We start from the raw sequence: 24,617 nt of genomic DNA on the forward strand, positions 1-24,617 counted from the left end.
GATTCTTTGTGTTTGCTGATGTTTGTGTAGCTTCTGGGACTGGGAACGGCCCTGCTGGACAACGTTGATCCCAACCCAGAGAATTATGTGTGCGCTGGAGTGATCCAGACCAAGGGCCAGCAAATTGGCTGCCTGCTGAGACTGGAACCGAACGCACAGGCACAGGTACAGAGGGTCCCGAGTCTCGTCTAAGTGAGAAGCACTGCTGGCTGCGACGCTTGGGTCCGTGCTTCCCTGTTGTTTGCTCACTCTGTGTCTCTTCCTGTGTGCAGATGTACCGTCTGACTCTGCGCTGCAGCAAAGACACTGTGTCAAAGCGTCTCTGTGAGCTGCTGGCCCAACAGTTCTAGAGTCCACGCCTCCATGTGACCAGTACTCCTACCATCCCCACCAGCGACCTCTCCCTCAGACCCACCGCACCTGCCCTCCTTCCTCCAACAGAGAATCAGAGTAAAAAACCAAGAGTGTAACCTACATAAGGGAAAAGCAGCCGCTGCCAGCAGCAGCAATATTAATGTCATTCTTCCTGTTCCACATTCTGATTCTAGTTCATCCTCTACTTGTTTATTAACATAATGCTACATTATTGTTTTTGTTGGTTTACCTGTGTGTGTGTGTGTGTGTGTGTGTGTGTGTGTGTGTGTGTGTGTGTGTGTGTGTGTGTGTGTGTGTGTGTGTCCCACGGTTGTGGCTGGGGTCTCATTCTGCTCCATACAGACTGTGTGACGTAGTAATGCTGTGTGTGAGACATCGATTCGTTTATAGGACATTCCTTGAAGACCCTGCTAATGGCTCACCTGCCAACCTCTGCTTGAGCCTGTGGGACCTGGCAGTGAGCTGGTCTTGCATTCCCCCTGAAGAAGCACTTGAAGTGTTGGGGATGGCCTTTGAGGCACAGGCTCCTCCCCTCCGATTCCTCCCCCGTTCGTTTTCCACACACAATGTTCTCATTGAACTTATGTGTCGGTAAATGAATTGAATGCTTCCCAGACATTCCCATCAGCTTGTTTAGATGCTGATCATTTCATCCATCGTGAACAAAGTGAAGACTGCAGATAATCGGTGACCAGACCAGCAGCGACCCATCCATCGCCTTGAACGTGGTTCAGGTTTTGATTGAAAGCTTGGGGAGGCCAGCAGCCTGCCAGGTGTGCACAGTTTTCATTTGACTCCTGTACGACTGAAGCTTGTTTTTTCAAAGCTCGTCTCAAAGTAAAATCACGCCCCCACAGATGAGACCAAATCTTTTTCAAAAGGTGTTTGAACACCACGCTTTAGTTTTCCAAGACAGAACTGGCTACCTGTCTCCCCACCGCTGAAGAAGCGCCGTGCAACGGTGGGCTTATGGATAAGACCAGTCCAAACAGGGACTGTGGTGTGGGCTGCTGCAGCCGTGCCGCTTTGGCTTTCTTTTGTTTTATTCTCCAGAGAAATGCACCGCCTTAATTGGGATTGAAGTAAACATACATGGTTGCATCAAATTTACCTCGTGGATCCCAAAGTTTGTGCTGGGACAGAGAAGCTCTCTACACACCTAGCAACATCCCAGCTGCGACACAGATTTCAGTCTGGTCAGCCTAACGTTACAGAATAAATCTGGTGTTTACACAAACAGCTGATATTCAGAAGTTGCTCATATCCAGCTGTGGATCTGAAATTTATCCACAACTCGTCCTGGCTGTTGTGTCATAATCAGCACTGATGTTCCCGGAGTACAGAATGTTAGACACCCAGATGTCCAACACAACTGGTGTGCATGTGTGCGCGTGTGTGTGCGCGTGTGTGTGCGCGTGTGTGTGTGTGTGTGTGCGTGTGTGTGTGTGTGTGTGTGCGCGTGTGTGTGTGTGTAACCAGGTAAGAAAAAGAGCCTGCAGACATTTCTAATACATGGTCACATAATCTTCTGTGGCTGCGCAGCAATCACAGGACATAGAACTTTGTAGTGGAAAACGTAGTGATTTTGTCATTCTGTGCGTGTGTGTACATGAGTTTGTGTGCGTGTCTATGCAGTATCCACTAGCTAATGCAGCCTCATATATTGGTGTTAGGAACCTGTCCAATACCTGTGTTAGATTACAAGATTTACTCTGTAATGAAAAAATGTGAAGTAAAATTATGCCATATATATCCAAACTGATGCTTCCTGTCTCGTCACACTGACACAGTCTTCCTATATGAATGGCAGCCAGGCACAGGGGGCCACAAGCCAGTGCACTGCTAGTGTCTGCACATGCCCGGATAAATGGGGAGGGTCCTGATGTAACATGCAGATCAGCTTGTTTTGTTTTTTAAACGCCTGAACGCTCTCTAGCATTCACACTCTGCATCAGAAAGCAACCTGGGATTCAGACTGGAGTGGGATTAAAGTGATGATGAGATCACCTGATCTACCTGCCTGAGCTGCAGCCAATCAACAATCACCTGTGGTGCTGCTGGCCAACAGTGCACATGCAGAGATGGGACAAAGTACTGACGGCTGTATGAGACTGGACACTGAGGTGGGAGAGAAGGACGTATCTTTATACACTGATTGCAGACATGATGGAAATGTCAAGAAAACGGAAGGATTACTTCATCTTCTTCATGCTCATTCATCCAGCTAAGTAAATCCCCAACAGCTGATTCTGGCTGTGAGCTCAGTTCCTTGATCATTAACATGCAAAGGAACTGAGCTCACATTGTTCAGTGGGCTGGTTTCAGTCATTGTGCAAATGTCCCGTTTCTAAGGTTGAAACCTGCAGTCAGCTGAGACTGAAGAAGCCACCTGATGATGATGATGATGATGAAACGTTTCTCCACTGAAAGCGTCCAGATGAACAGAATCAACTTTTGGGGATTACTTCCATCATCTTCCTCCGTTCATGAGGAGCAGCTCATGAATGGACGTCCAGAGTAAGCAAGAAGTCTGGGTGGAAAGCCAACTGGTCCAAATCCATATGGAGGTAGAGGGATTTCTGAGTGAGAAGGCAGTGGGCTTTGTAGCCAGACTCATCCCTGAGACTGAAGCCATACCCAAGCCATGGAGAAGGAACCAGGGCATTTGTGTGATTGTCTCAGTCCTCAGGAATGTTTTCCCTAAATTCTTGGGGATCAACATATTTATTCTTTTTATTTTTTGGCAGATGTGAGAGAAGCTTTTGCATCGATTTTGGTCAGCAGTGATTTTCACCTTGAACCTCTCCTGTCGATGGTAGAAAGTTCCACAAGTCACCCGTAACTGCTATTCTGCAAAGGTGTCAGTCCCCTCATCACACAATCACGATTATTGGCCAGGTGTATGCGCAAACACAAGGAGTTTGGTTCTGATCGATGGTGTCTCTCAAGCACAACAATGTAAAACAATATGTAAACGACACGGTGTACACACGCAAATATACAGGATTACAGAAATGAATACCACGGAGTCTGCATTAAGTGCAGTTGCAGTCTAGCAGTGTGACAGTTTAACTGTTTAGGAGGGAGATGGTGAGGGGAAAGAAACTTCCTGTGTCGGGGGGTCCTGGTCTGCAGGCTTCTGCACCGTCTGCCAGCAGGTCAAAGAGTCTGTGTCCAGGGTGTGAGGGGTCTGTGATGGTCTGCCCGTTTCCTGGTTACTGAGAGGTCACCCCAAAGAGCTGATAAACCTACTCTGTACATGTTTGACATCGAGCTCATTAACAGCAGTAACTTACTTACCCTGGGTCTACGTGCAGAAATGTTCGGCAAAGCAAGGAAATGGGATCCAGGCTGGAGGATTAGAGTTGCCAGAAGCAAAAGTAAGTGGGTATACAGGACAGCTACAAGTACCCGAGTATCTTGCAGGGCAATCACGATGAAGATGATGACAGACGGGAGAAGTGCCTGACATCAAGAAATCTTATCAGTAGCTAGAAAAGGTAGATCTACAGCACGGAGGCTGTCAACAGGATCCACGTTTCAGGCTGGTTGTGCAAAGGATGCTCCAGAGACGGTTCAGTGTAGTAATAGGATGCAAGCTGGGATACCTTTCACAACGTGAGGAGATCTTAGGTCTTAGTAGTATTAGGAACCTGCACATCTTCAGGGCACAGAGTGCAGACCAGGAACAGCTAAGATGCTGTGCAGAACCATCAAATGCTGCAAACCAATCCGCATGGTTTAAATTAGCATAGAAAGGTGGTAAAGAGTAGAAGAATGCAGGTTAACACCAGAGGGGGAGCAGTTAGCAGCATGCGGACAGGCAAACCTCGGCTGGTTATCCGCCATCAAAGCCTCTCAGTCTCATGTGCAGTGAGATGTTGCACTGTCAGGATACTTTGTTCATCCTCAGGGACATCATGTGGGTCACGGTTGCTCCACTACAGCAGCAGTAACACAAACAGGAGGTCAAAGCCGCTACTGCAGTAAGTACACAGGCCAGATGTGACTGGAGTGAACGTCATGTGCTGCAGCACTCACACTGGTGTCTGTACTGCTGAGGCGGCCCCACGGACAGCTGCGTCTGCGCGTGTGAAAGTGCGGCGGCGCAGTGATTGGCTGAAAATGACATCATCCAGTCCAGATCTATTGTTGGAAAGTTGATGAGCTCATCGTTGAGAATCCAGTGTGAGGAACACAGTGAGGAGGAAGGAGGACCTCGCTGCAGCGCAGCAGCTGACACCTCAGTAAGTACGGCGTGGATACAGCACGGATGCACCGTCGTGCAAAAGAGGAAACGCACACTGTTTGAATGTTTGTCTTCTAAGAACTGGTCACAGGACGTTTCACGCAGCGGAATTCTTTCCTACGGGTGTCGCCTGTGGTGCTGCAGGTATGGTCTTGTCTCGGGACAGAGAGATGGAGCGGCCCCCGCTGTCCGTCATCCTACCGCAGCTCTACCTCGGAGCAGAGAGCGACGTGACGCAGGTAGGAGAGGACCCGTGCTGTCGCTATCAAAGACATAATAATGTCGCAATAACAGCTCCTGTGCAATGCTCTCACACAGCACAGCAGCACACGCGTGGCTGATGTGGACATTAAATAACATGAACTTACAGCTGCGCATGCTCACGTAAATCTGTTGCCTACTGAGCAGATCATTACTTCATGTGCAATATTATTATATTACCTTATTTTTAAACAATTCAAATATTTCACAAATTACGTGTGAAATATTTTTCTTGAGCACTTTGAGTGATTCTTTAATTTGTAACAAATAAAAAAATAGTGAAGTATAAAGTTAAAAGTGCTCTAAACAATTACCAACATTAATATGTACACAGAGACGATCACAGTTTATATGTGAGGTAGAGCACAGACAGCCAAGTTTCACTGTGAACTCTTGTACAGCAGAAACAAAGCGTGTGTGTGTGTGTGTGTAGGACCAGCTGGCCTCGCTGGGTATCTCCTATGTGCTGAGTGTGAGTCGCTGTAGCCCCCAGCCCTCCTTCCTGCCTGGTTCCAGGTATCTCCGCATTCCTATTGATGACTCTCTGTGGGATAACCTGCTGCCCTGGATCCCACAGGCTCTGCATTTCATTGGTAAGGCCTCACTCTCACATTACAGCAATTGAACAAGATTACCTCAGATTTCTAATGCACATGATCACTAAACACTCACCATGTTGTCATCATTGTGTTTGAACAATGCTTTACTTCTGTGACAGTGCAAGACATTTGCATTCACGGCTCTATGCAGTCGGTTGAGTTAGCAGTGGCAATACGATAGAAGCTGCAGGCTATGAACCCTCATGCACAAGTCATGACGTTGTTTTTTTAGATTTATTTTCATCCATCCATCTTCATCCACTTTATCCGGGGCCGGGTCGCGGGGGCAGCAGCCTAAGCAAAGAGGCCCAGACCTCCCTCTCCCCAGCCACCTCCTCCAGCTTATCCGGGGGAACACCAAGGCGTTCCCAGGCCAGCCGAGAGATATAATCTCTCCAGCGTGTCCTGGGTCTGCCCCGGGGCCTCCTCAATTTTTAAATATTTATTATTGAATTTTTGTTTTCAAAAATGTAATTTGCAGTGTGGTTAGCTTTAGCCAATACAGCAGCTCTGTGTCCCGCTCGGCTGACTGTCACTATGCACTGTGTGTTCAGACGTAGCCATGTCGTCGGGGGCTTCGGTGCTGGTGCACTGTGCAGCAGGAATCTCCCGCTCCCCAGCTCTGGCTGTTGCCTATGTCATGTACAGTCTGGAAATGGACCTGGACCATGCTTACAGGTATGGCTAGTAGCACAAATTCATCCTGCAGAGGGGACTGAGCTCGACTTTGTCAAATAACATAAGAACACTGAAGAAGCCTTATTGATTTCCTTTCTAAAGCTGAGCATGAGTTGTTTAACTTACAGCTATCAGAGGTTTTCTGGCACTTTCACCACTCTGGTGAAATGAAGTTAACTCTGCTTATGAGTTTAAGTATTTGTGGTCTTGACAGTTGGAGACTTTTACCCATGAAAGACTTTCTCTAAACAGTCCACAGCACATGGTATTCACACTTTTATCTACAACAGTCAACAACTCCAGAGAACAATGGATGCACACCTTTCTAAAGGAACCAGTATACATAAGTCATGTTTTAGGACTTCTCCTCTCAAAGACCTATATTTTGATATACATCAGAGGATCCAGATATTCCTGCCTTAACAAAGTATTTACATGCAGTTGTTGGAAATGTTTATCTTGCAGGCTGCAGTTGTTTCCTTCCCAGCTGTGTAAATCTGCACCTGTCTTAATCTTGACAGATCTCCTTTGTCCCACTGTTCTGAGTCTCGATGCATTTAGGCTTGTCAGAGGAAACGAGCAGATGTAGTCAGTCCTGATCAATAACAAGAAGGCTTTGTGAAGTTACAAGACATTATAGCAGCTTGAACACTTGCTAAACCTCTCAGTTAGTGTATGTATGCACTCTATATAAGCATTATCGAGACATTCAGTACACTCCAATGAGCATCTATTCACCTGTTATTCCTGTTTATTGTCGTACAGCCTGTAATACTGTGGTAACTGTCCCTGTAGCTCATTGCAGAGTACTACCTAGACTCAGTGTGACGTGTGAAATACTAGCAACAATAACCCACATCCTTTCTGTCCCCTTATAAGGTTTGTGAAAGAGCGCCGGCCCTCCATTTCCCCAAACTTCAACTTCCTGGGTCAGCTGCAGCACTTGCAGGGTGCTCTGAGCCAAAAGTCGCGTGGCCACGACCTCCTCATCCAGCAGCTGGCCAGTTGCCTGCCACCTGCTAACGACAGTGTGAACCTCTCTCACAGCAGTCAGAACAGTAACTGTCAAGCTAAGAGCGTCACCGCAGACTCAGCTCAGCACAAAGACAAAGCCCAGCAGAGACGCTGGCTGTCAGAGAGCGCTGACAACAAGCAGCAGCAACTGCGGACTCCTGAGTTGCCTCCCCGTCGTGACCTGCAGCCTGTGCAGAAACCATCGGAGGTTTCAGCTTCCCGTCCCTGTGAGCCCATCAACCCAACGCTAAAGGCCACCCAACTACAACTCCCATCAGGCTCTGCTTCTCTCTTAGAGAAACGTAAAAGCCTTACCCTCTCTTTGACCCCTTTGGGAATATGCCCTTCCTCCACAGCAAACGAGAGGCAACAAGAAAAAATGGTCGAGAGCAGGAAGACTGGCGAGCGCGCCGAGGTGAAGAGTTACCCTGACTCCTACAGGCAGGCAGAGGCTATCCACAGGAAGCAGCGTCTCTCTGTCAGCCAGCACAGCAGAGCTGAGGTCAAGGAAAAGGGCCTGCTCTCACCTTTCAGCGTCACTCTCAACAAGCTGCTGGGTTGGGGGGAAAGGATACTGCTAGGAGGTGTTTTTGTGCACTCTGTGCAGATGGGACAGCCCGCACTGCCTTACAGGTGCTGAGGATACAAGGAAGCAGGTGGAAGGAGTTATCTGTGCATGTTTGTCAGAAGAAACCAAACTACACAGCTGATGTGCACGTGTAGTGAAAGAACCAATGTCTATTTATTTATTTATTTGTTGCAGAGTTGAATCTAAATGAGCTGAAAAGACAAAAAGCACCCGTTTATCATATTGTTGTTTATCATATTGTTGTTTATCATATTGTTGTGTTTATCATATTGTTGTTTATCATATTGTTGTGTTTATCATATTGTTGTTTATCATATTGTTGTGTTTATCATATTGTTGTTTATCATTGCACAGCGATCCCTGTTTCTGTTGTTTTTAAATGTAGTTGTTGAAAGGCTTTTGCCACAATGGTTTGTAATGTATTTACTGACGAATAAAGAGGACATTTTAACCATGTGTGTTTGCCTGTTTCTCAGTGTGAAGGGACTCGCCAGCCTCTCCACCCAGTAAGCAGAGGGTTGCATAGAAACACAAGCATGCAGTGCTTTGAAGTGCCACAGTGAGCCAAGACTGGAGGTTTGCTAAAAAACTATTTGGACAAATATTCGTGTCAAAGCAGATCGGACCACAGTGGGTTTAAAAGCAAGTATGTGGATAAAGGGCAGACTTTCAGCTTGCATTCGAGGGCTTTAACAAAAGTGTAGTGTGAACAGGAACTGCATCCACTTTTATACAAGTTCCCACTTTGAGAGGCTCACAAATGACTGGGCGAACTAACATAGTGCAAATCCGTTTCCTGCCAGGTCTTTACCTCAGCTGTTGCTTCTTTGTGCATCTTTAACAACACTGCAACCATTGAGCATGTCCTATTTAGTTGTGTTGCTGCTTTGCTTCAGGCCGTTTTCATTGTGAGGCTGCAGCAGTATCACTTCACTGCGTGTTTACTTTGCCGTAACACACCTTCGGGATTTCTGAAGTATTCCACGCTGGAATTTCAGACGCTTCATTGTGTTATTAAAGCAGTTTGGTTCCGTTTCAAAGGGCGAATAACATCTTGTACAAAGTTTCACATCCGTTTAATCAGTGTCGTAAGTTCTCACGCTGCACGGGCACGTCCGTAGGAATGATGATGTCACGGATGCTCCGGTGACCGAATAAGGAAGCTGACACCCGAAAGATTAGTTTCAGAGTAGTTTTTAATTTGAAGCAGGCGAAGGCTGCCGTGTGTTTGTCCTCGCGTGGGGAAAGTCACCGCCGCCTCTGACATCAGTGTGATGTAGTTGCTGCTGTAGTTTCTTGAGGAAAGAGAAAAGAGGAAGCAGTTCCGCCCAGAAGCTGACTGGAGGCCGACGAGAAAAGAGGCGAAAGAAGAAAAGAAAAGGCGACGGCGATCTGCTACAGTCCCGCTGTAAGGCCCAACTCAAAGCAGACCCGTCGGTGCGTGTTATTGTGCTGCGTGGACAGTGGGACTCCGTCAGGACTTTGCTTTACAGGTGTGGCCCCGAGTCCGTCGTTCGCACACCAAACTTCAGTTTTGAAAACCGTCCATGTTGGTGTCTCCTTACAGTTAGCAGGCTTGCTGCGAGACCGGGATTTAACGCGCCCCTGAGGTCCTGCGGTGAGCTCGGAGAGGTTCTGGTCCGGACTGAAAATGAGTGGAGACGAGGAAAGATTCAAACTGGTGGTTGTGGGGGGAGGAGGAGTGGGAAAGAGCGCCCTTACCATCCAGTTCATCCAGGTACTGACTCCACGACACGTGTAGAACACACTGTGGACCTGTCTGTAGGTTAATGCGTCGATCCACTGGTGGTCGATCCACTGGTGGGTCGTTATTGAGCGAACTCAACCTTGTCAAGGTTCAACAAGTGACCTGCATTTGGAACAGATGAGCTGTTGGTTAATGGTTCACCACTAAAGTCTTATTCAGCTGTTGAGCAGCAGTCAAACTAAAACAAACACCAGCAGGCTTCTCCCTCCAGATGAAGTCATTCATTGTTAGAATCACAATAAAAGCAGTCAAGAGCTTAGTTACGCATCTGAAACCACCTCGGCCCAGCTGCTCATATTTAACTTGTGTATCTATACTTGATGATGCTTGACTGCTGCAACAGTGTTTAGCCTGGTGTTGGTAAACTGATGTACTGAGGGAGGAAACAGAAGGATGTAAACTTTCCTGGGTATAAACGACAGGTTACTGTTAGATGACTGCTGGGGAACATCGTGATGTCACAACCTCCAGGGACAAAGTTGAGCAGGAGTGCCAAGTTTAGGTTGCTCAGTTCCTGATCATACAGGAGAGTAGGTGGAGAAAGAAACAGGGGTTATCTATGAAACACAGTATAGTGTGACAGTAGATTTCCATTTGAAATATTTTTAAATACTTAAACTCTAAACATGTTAGCAGTGCACTTCAGTAAGTTGGGTACCTTCCACCCCGGTTCTGTTAATGTGTCGCTGGGAATTGTTCCGTTCTGAGTCGGTGCTTCCACACTGTATGGTAAGTTTCTTCATTACCTCGGGCAAGCTTTTGTTGCACTCTGTTTAACACAGAAAGGTCTGCATTAAACTGGCTGCCTAATGAACGGCTGTAGTACAGTCACTGAGCACTGTAGCAGTAAATAGTGGATTATAGAACACTGAAGGAGAAGTACTGACGTGGTTACATATTCAGTCTAAACGTAATAATTCTCTGGGCACTTTTCATCATTTTTGCTGCGTCACTTTTGTTCTCGCCAGCTGTGAGTAATATAAATAAATGCCTGTTAGGCACTAGGCTTGGTTATGAGAGGTGTAAAACAAGCCAAGCTGTTCACAGTGTAGTGTTGATGTTAATAACTCGGAGTGTGTTCCACAGTCGTACTTTGTGTCCGACTACGACCCCACCATTGAAGACTCCTACACCAAGATCTGTACCGTGGATGGAAAGGAGACCCGGCTTGACAGTAAGACATTACACTGGAGATATACATGTCCTAATTCACACAGTGTCAGAGTAATTGCAGGGTTTGGAAAAAGCTTTGCGTGAAAACAAAGGGTGTGTTACATTGTGATGTGATACAGGCAGTGTGTTTGCTCTCTGGATGTTTCATTTCCCTTGTTAGGACTTGTTAGTGGGCTGGTGCTGTCAGGGTGGTGTGCTGGGCCACGCTGTTCTTTCACCACTTATTTGTGAATCATCAGACGCAGCAGAGGTGCTGTTTGTAAGACTCTTCCTCACCCTTCACAAACATCACACTTACCCTAATTGATACAGTTTAGTGATTTTTTTTGGTGAATGCAACAGTAGAGAATCGGTTTTAGTGAAACCACTAAGAAAAACACTTGTTTCCTTAGTGGGTGATTTTTATGACACAGAACAAGTGAAACTTCAGCTTAATGTTACAGATGTTCTGTTAGCAGTACAGGTCACCATGTATACACTATATTTGGAAAAGGTTGATTCTGTTCATCTGGACGTTTTCAGTGGTGGTTTTCATCCAGGTGTTTATAAGGTTGGAAACCTGCCGTCAGCTGGATGATGACGAAACGTTTCTCACACTGAAAACATCCAGATGAACAGAATCAACCTTTTCAGACTTATTTACCTGGATGATTGAGCGTGCATCAAGACATGTGTACACTATATTAGCAAAATTATTTGCTAGTCTGTCTACATATGTGTACGAAGTTGGGTGACATCCTATTCCTAATCCATGGCTTTAATATGATGTCGGCTCACCGTTAGCGGCTACAGGAAGGCTTTCCACAAGGGTTAGGAGTGTGTTCATGGGAATCTTTGACCGTTGCTCCTGAAGCACATTTGTGAGGTCAGACACTGATGTTGGCTCACAGTCTCTGCTAATTCATCCCAAAGGTGTTCCCTCGCATTGAGGTCAGGACTCTTTGCAGGCCAGTCACGTTCTTCCATCCGTGTAATGCAATAACTTGCTTTGTGACTGGTGCATAGTCATCTTGGAATGGGGAGGGGCTAGGGCTGTTCGATATGACGATATATATCTGACGATATAAAAACATCTATCGTTTCATTTTACGCTATCGTTTGTTTCGTGGTGTCGCAAAATAAACTGTTTACGGCAATATTCATGGTTCTGATGGTCACTGTAGTTATTATTAATTTTCTCTCTCTTATATTTAATATAACCACACTACGGACGGACAAGCGCCTGTTTTTATGCGTTGTCGTTAGCAACAACGACGGTAAAACCATCGCATGTCCGCTTGTTTATTTTCCACATAAACCTTTCACAATAAAGCTCAAGATCCTGTTGAGACTTTTCAAAATAAACGGAATCACGTGAAAAAGTATGCAGAGTGTTTATGGATGAGAAGTAAAAAAGAGCCGCCAGGTGCTAAAAAGTAAACCTTAGACTCAAACGTTAGAACAGGCTTTTCCCCGCAGCACGCCGTGTAATAAATACAAAGAAAACGGCGGCCGTTACAACCTGTGTCTAAAAATGTGTCGTTTCATGCATCGACTCCGGGTACACGGCGCCCAGCTGGAAACACTTCACCTACCCGAGATTCACAGAATTTACAGAAAATATTATTTTTTTGTGATTTATATCGTTACCGGGACGATGGAGGTTTTATATCGGGATATGAGATTTTGGTCATGTCGCACAGCCCTGGGAGGGGCCATTGTCACCTGTTCCCACAAAGTTGCGAGCATGAAGTTGTCCAAAATGTCTTGGTATGCTGAAGGATTAAGATCACTGGAACGAAGGGGCTGAGCCCAGCTTCTAAAAACAACCCTACACTATAGTCCACCGAACTTTGCATGTGGCACAATGCAGTCTAAGTAATGCTCTCCTGGTAACCACCAAACCAGGACTTATTCATACGTTTGCCAGATTAGTCATTGCAGAGAACATGTCTCCACTGCTCTAGAGTCCAGTAGTGGCGTGCTTTAATACCACTGCATCCCACGTTTTGTAATGTGCTTGGTGATGTAAGGCTTGGATGCGTTCCATGAAGCTCTGTATGTGCTGTTCTTGAGCTAATCTGAAGGCCACATGAAGTTTGGAGGTCTGTAGCAGTTGGGCCTCATCTGCTGACCCTGCTCTGACTCACCACTTTGTGTGAGTTGCTGACCTTCCTAAATGAGACACAGGTGAAACTTAAATAGTGGCTGATCAGCCCACAAAACGCAAAAAGGGGTAGAACACACAAATACCCAACTGAAACTAACATAACAAATCCCATCCCCCCCATGATCCAGAGTTGTGGTATGGCCCAATTTGCAGGTCTCCATATAGGCTTGCTCCGCCCCTTTTCCGCCCCTGGTGGTGGCTGTAGCTCAGGTGGCAGAGCAGGTCAGCCACTAATCAGAAGGTCGGTGGTTCGATCCCAGGCTGCATCCTGGCTGCATGTCAAATATCCTTGGGCAAGATACTAACCCCGTGTTGGCCTACTGGTGGTGGTCAGAGGGCCCGGTGGCGCCAGTGTCCGGCAGCCTCGCCTCTGTCAGTGCGCCCCAGGGCGGCTGTGGCTACAATGTAGCTGCCATCACCAGTGTGTGAATGTGTGTGTGAATGGGTGAATGACTGAATGTAGTGTGAAGCGCTTTGGGGTCCTTAGGGACTAGAAAAGCGCTATACAAATGCAGGCCATTTACCATTTTCCACCTATTAGCTCATCACTGAGGGACTGGGAGCAGCTGAGGTAACTGAGCAAACAAAGACAGATTAAATCATAAAGACACAACAGTGTAAACTAGACTGTGCACACTTGTTTTAGAATGCAGTGTTCTGTATGTACATTAGTTCTAAATCAAAACAAATTCTTTATTATCCTGTAAATTAAATCCTGTATTTAAAGAAAGAAAAGTGTAGGTGTAGTGTTACGTGTAAGCCTCTACACTGTTTGGCAGATATTCCCACGTGTGGCTGTAACTGCAGCCATCACACTATAATACCACGTCACTGTAGAACATTTAGCAGCCAGAAAATTTCACCACTGCAGTTCAGTTCAATGTCTTTTCTATAGCGCCAGTTATCTATACAACAGTTGCTTCAAAGTGCTTAAATCACGGTGAAATTCAGTGAACTCCTGAGAGCAACCCATCCTTTCACAAAGTGTCCGTAGAAGTGCTCAGCATGTTGGGTTTTATACACCTGAGGCTGTAGAAGTGATTGTACCAATGATTTGGATGGGTGAGTGAATACTTTTGGCAATAATATAGTGTATGTCTGTGAATACTATGTATGTTTTGTATTTATGTGTATATGTGATCATGTCTCTGTGTGCATCAGTCTTGGATACAGCAGGTCAGGAGGAGTTTGGTGCGATGAGGGAGCAGTACATGCGGTCTGGAGAAGGCTTTTTACTGGTGTTTGCACTCAATGACCGTGGCAGGTACGTGTGTGATGTTTGTTTGTATGTCGCTTGTATAGAGTGCTATAAAGTTATACTCTAAAGCTATGTACACACGATGTAGCGATGTGGCAGCTAGAGACCACAGGAAGCAAGTGACTGAAGTGACTGCGAGTCAGCATTAAGAATAGAATAGCCTTTTATTGTCATTGTACATGTACAAAGAAATTATGGGTGCGCCATGCGCCCACCGGGGCCACGCGCCCACCGGGGCCACGCGCCCGCCGGGGCCACGCGCCCGCCGGGGCCACGCGCCTGGAGTGGAAAAAAAAATAGTAGAGATATCAGGAATAAAGCGCAACAAAAAGACGTATATACAGTCTAGAGAAATATATAGCCAACAACAGAAAGGGACATGTTGGAGAGCAAAGTGCTTGGTTGGAGGTAGCACAAAGGAAAGACTTGGTCTGCATAGAGTCCGTCTGTGGTTGGCCTGAAACATGAGGGTAACTGAGACCATGGCCCAGGGTACGCAGCTGTTAGTGAGTCTGGGGCTGTGGGACCCAGACTGAAGACCACTGAATACCATTGATTGAGATGTGACCTGGTAGGAAATATCTTAGAGGCTCAACTGGAACCTGGAATCTCTTCAACCAGTCATCATCTTCAAAGTGATGTGCGATGAGCAGGCTGGTTCCTGTGTAGATGCAGTTTCATTTCTAGTAATATTTCCTTAGAGAAGGATGTATAACATGACAAGTCCAGCTCTGTGAAACCAATTCTTGTGTACAGAAAGGTCCTGGTTTCCATTAGTAAGTTGTTCCTGGGTCAGGTTTCACTTCATCTTTTTTCTTCTGTTTTGGGTGCTTTTCCTCCTGGGCACTCTTATGGTCCAGCTTTTGGTTTCTAATGTATTACTTCATATAAAAGACTGTCCCCATTCTCAGGAGGAGGAGAGAACCACAACTTTAGAGTGTGATGCCACATTTTATTCATCTGAAACTCAATTATGGACAAGAAAGACACAAATGTAACCTTTTTGTAATAATCTGGTCCTGTGTTATCTTTTGCCCATTTACTCTCAGAGCACCTGCACACTACACTGCAGTACAGGGGGGCGTGGAGCCCTCCAGCCTGCATGTCAAAGTATCTTTGAGCAGATGGTGCACACAGTTGCCGCCAGTGCGTCACAGTGTGTGTGAATGTTATATGACTTGTAATAGAAAGTGCTTCAAGTACTTAATTAGAAGTGAAAAGCTGCATCTGTAAGTCCAACACTTCAGAAGAAACTCACCGTAGCCTCTGCTGTTTGGTAATGAATCTTTTTCAGCTTCAGCCGAGGGTTGAACCAGGAACAACCACACAGTAACAAAAACAGACTATTTAACAACACAGTATGTTAATATATAAGGAATAAGGAAGACTTTGTCTGGAACTATTAAAATGGATATGAAGGGCTATTTTAATCTGTGACTGGTAATGATTTCTGTCCTTCCAACTCTCAGCTATCATGAAGTCCAGAAGTTCCACACCCAGATCCTGAGAGTGAAAGACAGAGATGATTTTCCCATGGTGCTGGTTGGAAACAAGGCAGACCTGGAACAGCAAAGAGTGGTAACTAACAATAACCGATACTCCTCTATAATGTCATTTTTCTTCTATTCCAGATCTACTGCAGAAGGGAAGTTCTGGAATCTCAACAGTTTAGGAGATATCTGCAGTTTATAAACAACTTTTCTGGCTTAGTCTCATTTATTCCACAAATTATTATACAAGCAGAATCAACTCCTGTAACTCAGGAGCTCCAGGCATCCACTTATCAAATGTCCAAGGTTCCAATTCCTGTAATCTGACAGTTAACGTGTGCCTGTGACAGATGAACCTGCACCCCAAATTACTAAAAATAATATAGAGGAAGATTGGAAAATACAGATGCCAGTCCATTTACTCTATTAATAATTGGACCACTGGTTCAGAGACAGGTCCTGAAAGGACTGGAAAACCACAGCTCAACAACGTACAGACGTGGACAAAACTGTTGGGACCCTTCAGTCAATGAAAGAAAAACTCATAATGCTCACAGAAATAACGTTAATCTGACAAAAGTACAAATAAATACAAATTCGATGAATGTTAACCAATGAAAGTCAGACCATGCTTCAACAGAATTATTTAAAAAATAAATGCAGGGAGCTAGGGCTGCCGCAAACATTTTGATAGTCGACTAATCAGATCATCATCCACTGGACGTAAAACTACAGCTTATTGCACCAGCAGCATCTGCTCTTATATAACTATCATTAGCTTACAGCTTTAAGTGTTTAAGGTCTGTGCTAACTAAAAATAAAGACAAGATGATAGTTTATTAAATTTTAATGAAGTTTGCAGATTGTTTCAGTGAAGTTTAATAAACTCCTTGCTATCTAAACTATAACAGGACACCGGAGTAAATTCTGGAGCATCTCACACTTCTGATAATCAGCTGTCTGCTTGAGTTTATTCAGCTGTGTAAAAACTATAACTTTAATCTCAGCCAAACCGATTTACTCAGGAACAAATAAAACACTGAAAAAAGCCAAACAATAACATTGTTAATTTATCTAAGTGACTCATATATCATGTTTAACCTGAGTAGCGAAAGACGGCGGTGGGTTTGAAAACGATTTGCCGGGAGTCCGGTGTTCTCACGGCTCTAGTGACCTAGCCCCCGGCTAGCTATCGAGCTAGTGGGTAACAGACGTCTCCGAAAACGAGAGAGAGAGAGAGAGAGAGAGAGAGGGGGAGAGAGAGAGGGAGCTGTGCGTGAAGTGTGATTTTTTTTTTTTTTTTTTTTTTTTTTTTTTTTTTTTTTTGGAAGCAAAACAGCAAAAGTCAGAGTGAATTCATGACGATGTTTACGTGAAGCGTAGTTTGGATCTTCTTTTGCTGCTGGTTTACTCAATATTGTTTAGAGAGATAAAACTAACAGCTGTAGAATCGGCGCAAAAAGGGCGTGAACACAAAGCGTGGAGCCGCCGAAACATCAGAATCAGCGAGCTGTCGGCTTTCAGCCCCGACCGTGTCCGTGCCGTCGGGTGAGAAAGCCACATCTGACTGATTCTGATCCATCGGTGGGTCCACGCTTTGTGTTTACATCTTTGTGCAGAGGCCGTGTTGCTGCTCTCATTTACTGTTTTAAATGTTTGGTGGTTGTTGAAATTTTGTGAGGTTTCACCTGAGATTCTGGCGTTTAGGGCAAAATACATTTATATAAAAAAATCGATTCAGGATCTTAATCAGAATCAGAATCAGAATACTTTATTGATCCCTGGGGGAAATTATTTTTTGTTACAGTGCTCCATTATAAACCAACATTAAGACAAGACAGACAATACACTAACTAAGAATAGTACAATATATACATATATATACATACATACATACATACGTCACTCATAAATAAATAGCTGAAAAAGATGATTCTGCTCACACCACGTGACAAAGGAGTCGACCACAGCCCGGTACTCTGTCTCATCATCCCTGCTGATGCATCCAACCACCGCAGAGTCATCAGAAAACTTCTGAAGATGGAGGTCTCTGTGCAGTGGCTGAAGTCTGTGGTGTAGAGGGTGAAGAGGAAGGGGGAGAGGACAGTCCCCTGTGGTGCCCCTGTGTTGCTGATCACCTTGTCAGACACACACTGTGGGAGACGTACATATTGTGGTCTTCCTGTCAGGTAATCAACAATCCAGGACACCAGAGAAGCATCCACCTGCATCGCTGCTAACTTATCACCCAGGAGGGTCGGCCTGATGGTGTTGAAAGCACTGGAAAAGTCAAAAAACATGACCCTCACAGTGCTCGCCGGCTGGTCCAGATGGGTGTAGACACGATTGAGCAGGTAGATGATGGCGTCCTCTGTTCCGAGACGAGGCTGATAAGCGAACTGAAGGGGATCCAGATGTGGTCTTACTATGGGTCGCAGCTGGTCCAGGATGAGCCTTTCCAGGGTCTTCATGATGTGGGAGGTCAGTGCCACGGGCCTGTAATCCTGGGGGCCACTGGGACGTGGCGTCTTTGGTACAGGGACGAGGCATGATGTCTTCCACATCACTGGGACCCTCTGCAGACTCAGAGTCAGCATAAACAGTTTATGAAAGACTCCACACAGCTGGGGGGCACAGGTCTTGAGGACGAGGGGACTCACTCCGTCTGGTCCAGCAGACTTGCCTGAGTGAAGTCTCCTCATTTGCATCTCAACCTGGTATTGAGTGAAGGTGATGGGTGGGGGAGGGGTGTCAGGAATCTCACAGGAGGCAACAGCGCCATGTGAATCGATATCACGTTATCCAAGCCAGAATCGATTTTAATCGATGAATCGATTATTACCAGCACACCGCAGACCACGGCCTCTCTGTGTGAGGATCTAAACGTATTCTACGCTAGATTCGACACGGCGAACACCATGAGACCGGACAGTGTGCGCGCCGCGGATGACGTCAGTGCGCACACTGTGTCTGAGGAGGATGTGCGGAGGTGCTTCAGGAAGGTGAACGCACGCAAAGCTACTGGTCCGGACGGGATTCCCGGCCGCGTCCTCAGGTCATGCGCGGCTCAGCTGGCTGGAGTGTTCACGCACATCTTCAACCTTTCCCTCTCTCTGTCTGTAGTCCCAGCCTGCTTCAAAATGGCCACCATCGTCCCTGTACCCAAATCCTCCACCATCTCCTCATTGAACGACTGGCGACCTGTAGCCCTGACCCCCATCGTAAGCAAATGCTTCGAGAAGCTGGTCAGGGACTTCATCTGCTCTGCACTACCCGACTCACTGGACCCTCTACAGTTTGCATACCGCCACAACAGGTCCACTGATGATGCCATAGCCCTGACACTACACACTGCCCTGTCACACCTGGAGAAGAGAGACACGTATGTGAGGATGCTGTTTGTAGATTACAGCTCAGCATTCAATACCATCGTTCCCTCGAAGCTGGACAGGAAACTGCAGGATCTAGGACTGAGCAGCTCCCTCTGCAGCTGGATCCTTAGCTTCCTGTCTGACAGACGCCAAGTGGTCAGACTGGGCAGCATCACCTCATCCCCCATCACACTGAACACTGGTGCTCCACAGGGGTGTGTACTGAGCCCTCTCCTGTACTCACTCTACACCTACGACTGCACAGCCACTAACAACTCCAACATCATTGTGAAGTTTGTGGACGACACTACAGTGGTGGGTCTTATCACCAACGGTGATGAGACGGCTTACAGGGAGGAGGTCAGCGCCCTGACCCACTGGTGTCAAGACAACCATCTCACCCTCAACGTCGCAAAGACAAAGGAGTTGATAGTGGACTTCCGGAGGTGCAGAGAAGTACACACCCCCATCACCATCAACGGCGCTGCTGTGGAGAGAGTGAGCAGCTTCCGGTTCCTTGGAGTACATCTGGCTGAGGATCTTACGTGGTCAGTACACACAAACAAAACAGTGAAGAAGGCGCAGCAGCGCCTCTTCTTTCTCAGGAGACTGAAAAGATTCGGCATGAGCCCCCGCATCCTCAGGACCTTCTATCACTGTGCCATTGAGAGCATCCTCACTGGATGCATCACCACCTGGTATGGCAACAGCACCGCCTACAACTGCAAAGCTCTCCAGCGAGTAGTGCGGTGCTCTGAACGGATAATTGGAGGTGAGCTTCCCTCCCTCCAAGACATCTACAGGAAGCGGTGCCTGAGGAAAGCGGGGAGGATCATCAAGGACTCCAGTCACCCCAGCCATAAACTGTTCAGACTACTTCCATCAGGAAGGAGGTTCTGCAGCATCCGGTCCCGTACCAGCAGACTGAGAGACAGCTTCTTCCATCAGGCCATCAGACTGCTGAACACGTCATAGACACCTCAGCTTCACTACTGGAACTTTAACATTATGCACTCCATACTGTACAGGGCAATCGTGGCTCAAGAGTTGGGAGTTCACCTTGTAATCGGAAGGTTGCTGGTTCGAGCCCCGGCTTGGACAGTCTTGGTCGTTGTGTCCTTGGGCAAGACACTTCACCCGTTGCCTACTGGTGGTGGTCAGAGGGCCCGGTGGCGCCAGTGTCCGGCAGCCTCGCCTCTGTCAGTGCGCCCCAGGGTGGCTGTGGCTACAATGTAGCTGCCATCACCAGTGTGTGAATGTATGTGTGAATGGGTGGATGACTGGATATGTAAAGCGCTTTGGGGTCCTTAGGGACTAGTAAAGCGCTATATAAATACAGGCCATTTACCATTTAATGCCACTGTTTTGCACATGTCTCAACTCTGTATATTTTTATATATTTTATTTATTGTTTACTCTATTTAATTTGTAAAGTATGTGTACACACACACACACACACACACACACACACACACACACACACACACACACACACACACACGTAGAAAAATATTTAGTATACACATCCAGAAATGCATATACTATTATATATTGTACATATATTTATTAGTTTCAGATGTAGCCATTCTTGTATTTTGCTTGTTTACATTATTGTATTTTGCACAACTCTGTTGCTTGTGAAGCTCGCACACAAGAATTTCACTCACATGTGCTGTACCAATGTACCTGCACATGTGATGTGACAATAAAAGTGATTTGATTTGATTTGATTTAAAACCCACCCCTCTGTTCAGATACTTCCAACAGGTGTATCTACTAAAAATCTCAGAATCTGTGACCTTGACCTCAGTGTCCCCAGTGTTTTGGGTTTTTTGTCTTGTCCCACAGGATTTTTAAGTCTTCTGCTTGTTGAGATTCCTTACCTTCATTTTTTTCAGGACAAAGTGACAACAGTGACAAGTTTTCTGCATATTTTTACAGGATGACAAGAACAGCACTGGATCTCAGACGTGATATTGTTTATTGTGTCTGCAGATACCCAAGGAGGACGCACAGGCGTTTGCCAGAGAGAACAGGATCCACTACATGGAGGCCTCGGCGAAGAATCGCTTCAATGTTGATGAAGCCTTCTTGGAGCTTGTGCATATTATTAGGTACAGTCCTTATTTATGAGAGTTTGTTTTAGTTCACGTCCCTGCTGGGACTAGCGTCGTTTGAAGCTTTGTAAGATCACAAAAGACGCAGGAATAAGTAGCAGGATTTAAGAGTGTAATAACGGACTGAAACAGAAGATGGCAGCACTGCATGTACAGCTCAGTTTCCAACAATGGCGGCAGCTAGTTAGTTTTAATATTACTCTTATTATTCTTTCTGGGTCACAAAATAAACGTTTAACATATTTTCAGGCAGGAATGTAGCTGTGTAAACCTCAAATATCTGCTCAGTTTATCAAGACACCACATATTTTCAAAAGCGCTCCGACGTTTTCGGAGACGTCTGTTACCCACTAGCTCGATAGCTAGCCGGGGGCGAGGCTAACTAGAGCCGTGAGAACACCGGACTCCCGGCAAATCGTTTTCAAACCCACCGCCGTCTTTTGCTACTCAGGTTAAACATGATATATGAGTCACTTGGATAACTTAAAATGTTATTGTTTGGCTTTTTTCAGTATTTTATTTGTTCCTGAGTGAATCGGTTTGGCTGAGATTAAAGTTATAGTTTTTACACAGCTGAATAAACGTCAAGCAGACAGCTGATTATCAGAAGTGTGAGATGCTCCAGAATTTACTCCGGTGTCCTGTTATATTTTAGATAGCAAGGAGTTTATTAAACTTCACCGAAACAATCTGCAAATTTCATTTAAATTCAATAAACTATCATCTTGTCTTTATTTTTAGTTAGCACCTGAAACACTTAAAGCTGTAAGCTAATGATAGTTATATAAGAGCAGATGCTGCTGGTGCAATAAGCTGTACTTTTACGTCCAATGGATGATGATCTGATTAGTTGACTAATCATAAAAATAATCGGTGACTATGCTGTAGGAAGTAGTGGTCACTCTTATTACAGCAGTGTTTCCCAGGACTAATCAGGTGGAACCAGATAATCTAACACGGCACACCGAAGCCACCGGCGTGCGTAACGGGTAGCAATGACATTCTCTTCCACTAGAGGGCAGTACAACCACCTGCTTTAATAAATGTGTTGCCAACTAAGTAAAACAGAAGAGGACAAAGAAGAACTTAAATAACAGTCATGCTGTGAGACTATGCAGCGCATAACAGCAATAGATAAATTTAAAAAGAAAAAGTGTTCAGTCTGACCTGGTCCTGGAGAAAACGCGACCCAGATGAAGGCCCTAGTGGTCAGTGGTCAGAAGGAAGCAACAAAGGTATACTGGGACAAACCGAGCCAGTTCTGCTATATTTGGTGGAAGAATGATCCGTATGCTTTTTGACATTTCTGTTTAGTGGAGTGCTGCGGGATTTTTCTAATGTGAAATATGAACTGTGCCTCTAAAGCCTGGGAAACACTGTATTACAGCACCATTACCAACTTGGGTTTAGTATTCATATTTTGGCACTGGGCAAATGTTGGCATGGCATTTTATAACCAAAGCTAACAAATTGTGTCAAAACCTGTGACAACAGATACATCGTTGGATTTTGTGACCAAGAATTTTTCTTACATTATTCAAGCCAGCATCATATATGGTTGATACTGAATCGCCTCTGTGAATAGGAGCAAAGTGTGAGGATGATTAATCCCTTTATCTGTTCTCCTGCTTTACAGACAGTTTCAGGAGATGGAGAGCCCTCCTCCAACTCATCACACAGGGAAGGAGAAAAGTCGTGGCTGTCCCTGTGTCATCCTTTAAGCACTATTATTACGAATACCAAAGCCTCATTCCTCTGCAGAAAGGTGTTTTTGTGTGTACATATGAGTGTGTATGTGCGCAAGAGAGAAGGTGGATCAGTTTCTTTCCAGATGATTACATTTGCACTTTTGTTAAAAGCAACATTTAATTTGGTTTAATTTTAAGTAGAGAACTGAAAGGAAGAGGTGTGATCAGCAGCAGGGCGGCACTTGTGACGCAGATTAATAATAACGTTACAACACAAATCATAATTTGTGTCCACAAATAGAAATATCACCAAAAAATGTAGTATATAATTCACTCTTCAGTGATGCTATTTTAAACAAATCCAGATACCAGCATCTGCAACACCACGGCATCCATAACTGTCTGAAGAAATGACATTAAATGTGCTATGTGCAAAAATTAGCATGTCATAAATGGACAAGTGCTGATTTTCCCCTTAGCATGGCTTCGTATGTTAAGTCGTAAGGGCCAAAGCGATGCCATTTTCCATGCCCTCCTGCAAAGGGGCAGGAGAGCTCCAAAGAAGTATTATTATTCAAGACAAAAAGAAGAATCATAGCAGAAGCTGGAGTCAGTCTCAAAAGACGAACAATATTGAATACATCCATGAATAACATGTCATTTAAGATCCTGATCAAATGACAGTATTGGCCATGTGTTGTGCGATGGCTGCATCGTTGCATCGTGGTACTCTATACTATGTATTTGGGGGGTTTTGTACTTTTTCTTTGTATTTCTCTACTTTATCATCGTAATTGTGAAAATGCAGTATAAGCGTTTTGAGTGCTCCAGTGTAGTAGAAAGTGCTACAGAAGAACCTGTCCATATACTGGAAGGGTGTGGTCACAACTTCGTGGGTCTCCAGGTGGCGAGAAGCTTGATGTCCTAAGAACAGTTAAGATACTGAACAGAACCCGAAAATATATTGAATTAAGTCACTTTTATAAACTATTAAAACATTTATCTGAACTTTATTTTTCTTTTGTCTTTTCTCATAAATGTCTCACTGTAAACTTTGTTGTGTCACCTTTTACTGTCAGTCTATGAATTTCAGAGAATTTACACCACCATCTACGAACTGTTGTGTCTGTGTGCTGACACACAACAGTAGCAGTGTGTCTGTGAAGGTGCTCATCCAGGTCATTGTAATCTAAGGAGCTTGAAAAGAAAAGCGTCTGGACTTCTTTAAGTTGCTTGAAGACGTTTCACCTCTCATCCGAGAAGCTTCTTCAGTTCTAAGGTCAAATGGTGGAGAGTCCCAGATATAAACCTAGTGGGAGTTTCCCCCCACAGAGGGACAAAGGACCCCCTGATGATCCTCTAATCGCCTGAGCCAAGGTGTGAAACTGGGTGTGGGTCCCAATCAGCCAGAGTTTCGGGTGTGTTCATTGTGAAACCTGGCCCCACCTTATCATGCGAATTCCTGAGGTCAGATGGCCCAGTGGGCGTTAAGGCGTCTGGGAAGGATCTCAAAACTGGATTATAGATGGCAGAGAGTTGGTGTCGTAAAACCCCGCCTCTGTTCAAAGATGGTCGCTCACAGTGGACATAGATGCTTCTTTCACTCCTCTTTCAAACCATCTGTCCTCTCTGTCCAAAATGTGAACATTGGCATCCTCAAAGAGTGACCTTTGACCTTTAGATGCAGATGGATGCTGAGTCTTGTCCTGTGGAGGTGGCTCTTCTGTGTTGTGCCATGCGCTTGTGAAGTGGCTGTTTGGTCTCTCTGATGTAGAGGTCTGGGCATTCCTCGCTGCACTGTACAGCATACACCACATTGTTGAGTCTGTGTTTTGGCG

General features: G+C 45.5%; 3 protein-coding genes across 8 annotated transcripts in view; all 3 read left to right on the plus strand.

The window, feature by feature from the left end:
- Positions 1-2,133, plus strand: part of ap2a1 (adaptor related protein complex 2 subunit alpha 1) — a 37,820-nt gene extending 35,687 nt beyond the window's left edge. For all 3 annotated transcript variants that reach the window (XM_080300637.1, XM_080300638.1, XM_080300639.1), the window contains 2 exons: positions 31-165; positions 273-2,133. In XM_080300637.1, the coding sequence (XP_080156763.1) occupies positions 31-165; positions 273-350 (213 nt within the window). In that variant the 3' untranslated portion in view covers positions 351-2,133. The remainder of the gene's footprint in view (positions 1-30; positions 166-272) is intronic.
- A 2,351-nt stretch (positions 2,134-4,484) lies between these two features.
- LOC113021493 (uncharacterized) lies at positions 4,485-8,221 on the plus strand. 2 transcript variants are annotated; one of them, XM_026166250.2, is made up of 5 exons: positions 4,485-4,622; positions 4,704-4,863; positions 5,319-5,478; positions 6,039-6,162; positions 7,042-8,221. In XM_026166250.2, the coding sequence occupies exons 2-5, from the start codon at positions 4,771-4,773 to the stop codon at positions 7,814-7,816; spliced, it is 1,152 nt and encodes a 383-aa protein (XP_026022035.2). In that variant the 5' UTR covers positions 4,485-4,622; positions 4,704-4,770; the 3' UTR covers positions 7,817-8,221. The 2 variants fall into 2 exon arrangements, with proteins under 2 accessions (XP_026022035.2, XP_026022036.2); XM_026166251.2 differs by having other exon boundaries at positions 4,553-4,622; positions 4,769-4,863.
- Positions 8,222-8,888: 667 nt separating this feature from the next.
- On the plus strand, positions 8,889-23,787 carry rras (RAS related). Of its 3 annotated transcripts, XM_026166273.2 has the most exons (7): positions 8,951-9,258; positions 9,333-9,503; positions 10,620-10,707; positions 14,017-14,119; positions 15,583-15,691; positions 20,970-21,088; positions 22,728-23,787. In XM_026166273.2, the coding sequence occupies exons 2-7, from the start codon at positions 9,417-9,419 to the stop codon at positions 22,810-22,812; spliced, it is 591 nt and encodes a 196-aa protein (XP_026022058.1). In that variant the 5' UTR covers positions 8,951-9,258; positions 9,333-9,416; the 3' UTR covers positions 22,813-23,787. The 3 variants fall into 3 exon arrangements, with proteins under 3 accessions (XP_080156767.1, XP_026022058.1, XP_026022059.1); XM_080300641.1 differs by having other exon boundaries at positions 8,889-9,503; XM_026166274.2 differs by lacking the exons at positions 8,951-9,258; positions 9,333-9,503 and adding an exon at positions 10,093-10,262.
- Positions 23,788-24,617: the final 830 nt, after the last annotated feature.

Source organism: Astatotilapia calliptera, chromosome 4, assembly GCF_964374335.1.
Source record: "Astatotilapia calliptera chromosome 4, fAstCal68.1, whole genome shotgun sequence".
In the NCBI taxonomy this organism is placed as follows: domain Eukaryota; kingdom Metazoa; phylum Chordata; class Actinopteri; order Cichliformes; family Cichlidae; genus Astatotilapia; species Astatotilapia calliptera.

What these genes read in the sequence shown, in the direction of transcription:
- LOC113021493 (XM_026166250.2), top strand. Translation starts at nt 4,771, where the DNA reads ATGGTCTTGTCTCGGGACAGAGAGATGGAGCGGCCCCCGCTGTCCGTC. An exon ending in CAGAGAGCGACGTGACGCAG is followed by an intron (nt 4,864 to 5,318) that starts GTAGGAGAGGAC and finishes GTGTGTGTGTAG; the next exon opens with GACCAGCTGGCCTCGCTGGG. An exon ending in ACAGGCTCTGCATTTCATTG is followed by an intron (nt 5,479 to 6,038) that starts GTAAGGCCTCAC and finishes CTGTGTGTTCAG; the next exon opens with ACGTAGCCATGTCGTCGGGG.
- rras (XM_080300641.1), top strand. Translation starts at nt 9,417, where the DNA reads ATGAGTGGAGACGAGGAAAGATTCAAACTGGTGGTTGTGGGGGGAGGA. An exon ending in GCACTCAATGACCGTGGCAG is followed by an intron (nt 14,120 to 15,582) that starts GTACGTGTGTGA and finishes TCCAACTCTCAG; the next exon opens with CTATCATGAAGTCCAGAAGT. An exon ending in ACCTGGAACAGCAAAGAGTG is followed by an intron (nt 15,692 to 20,969) that starts GTAACTAACAAT and finishes TTGTGTCTGCAG; the next exon opens with ATACCCAAGGAGGACGCACA.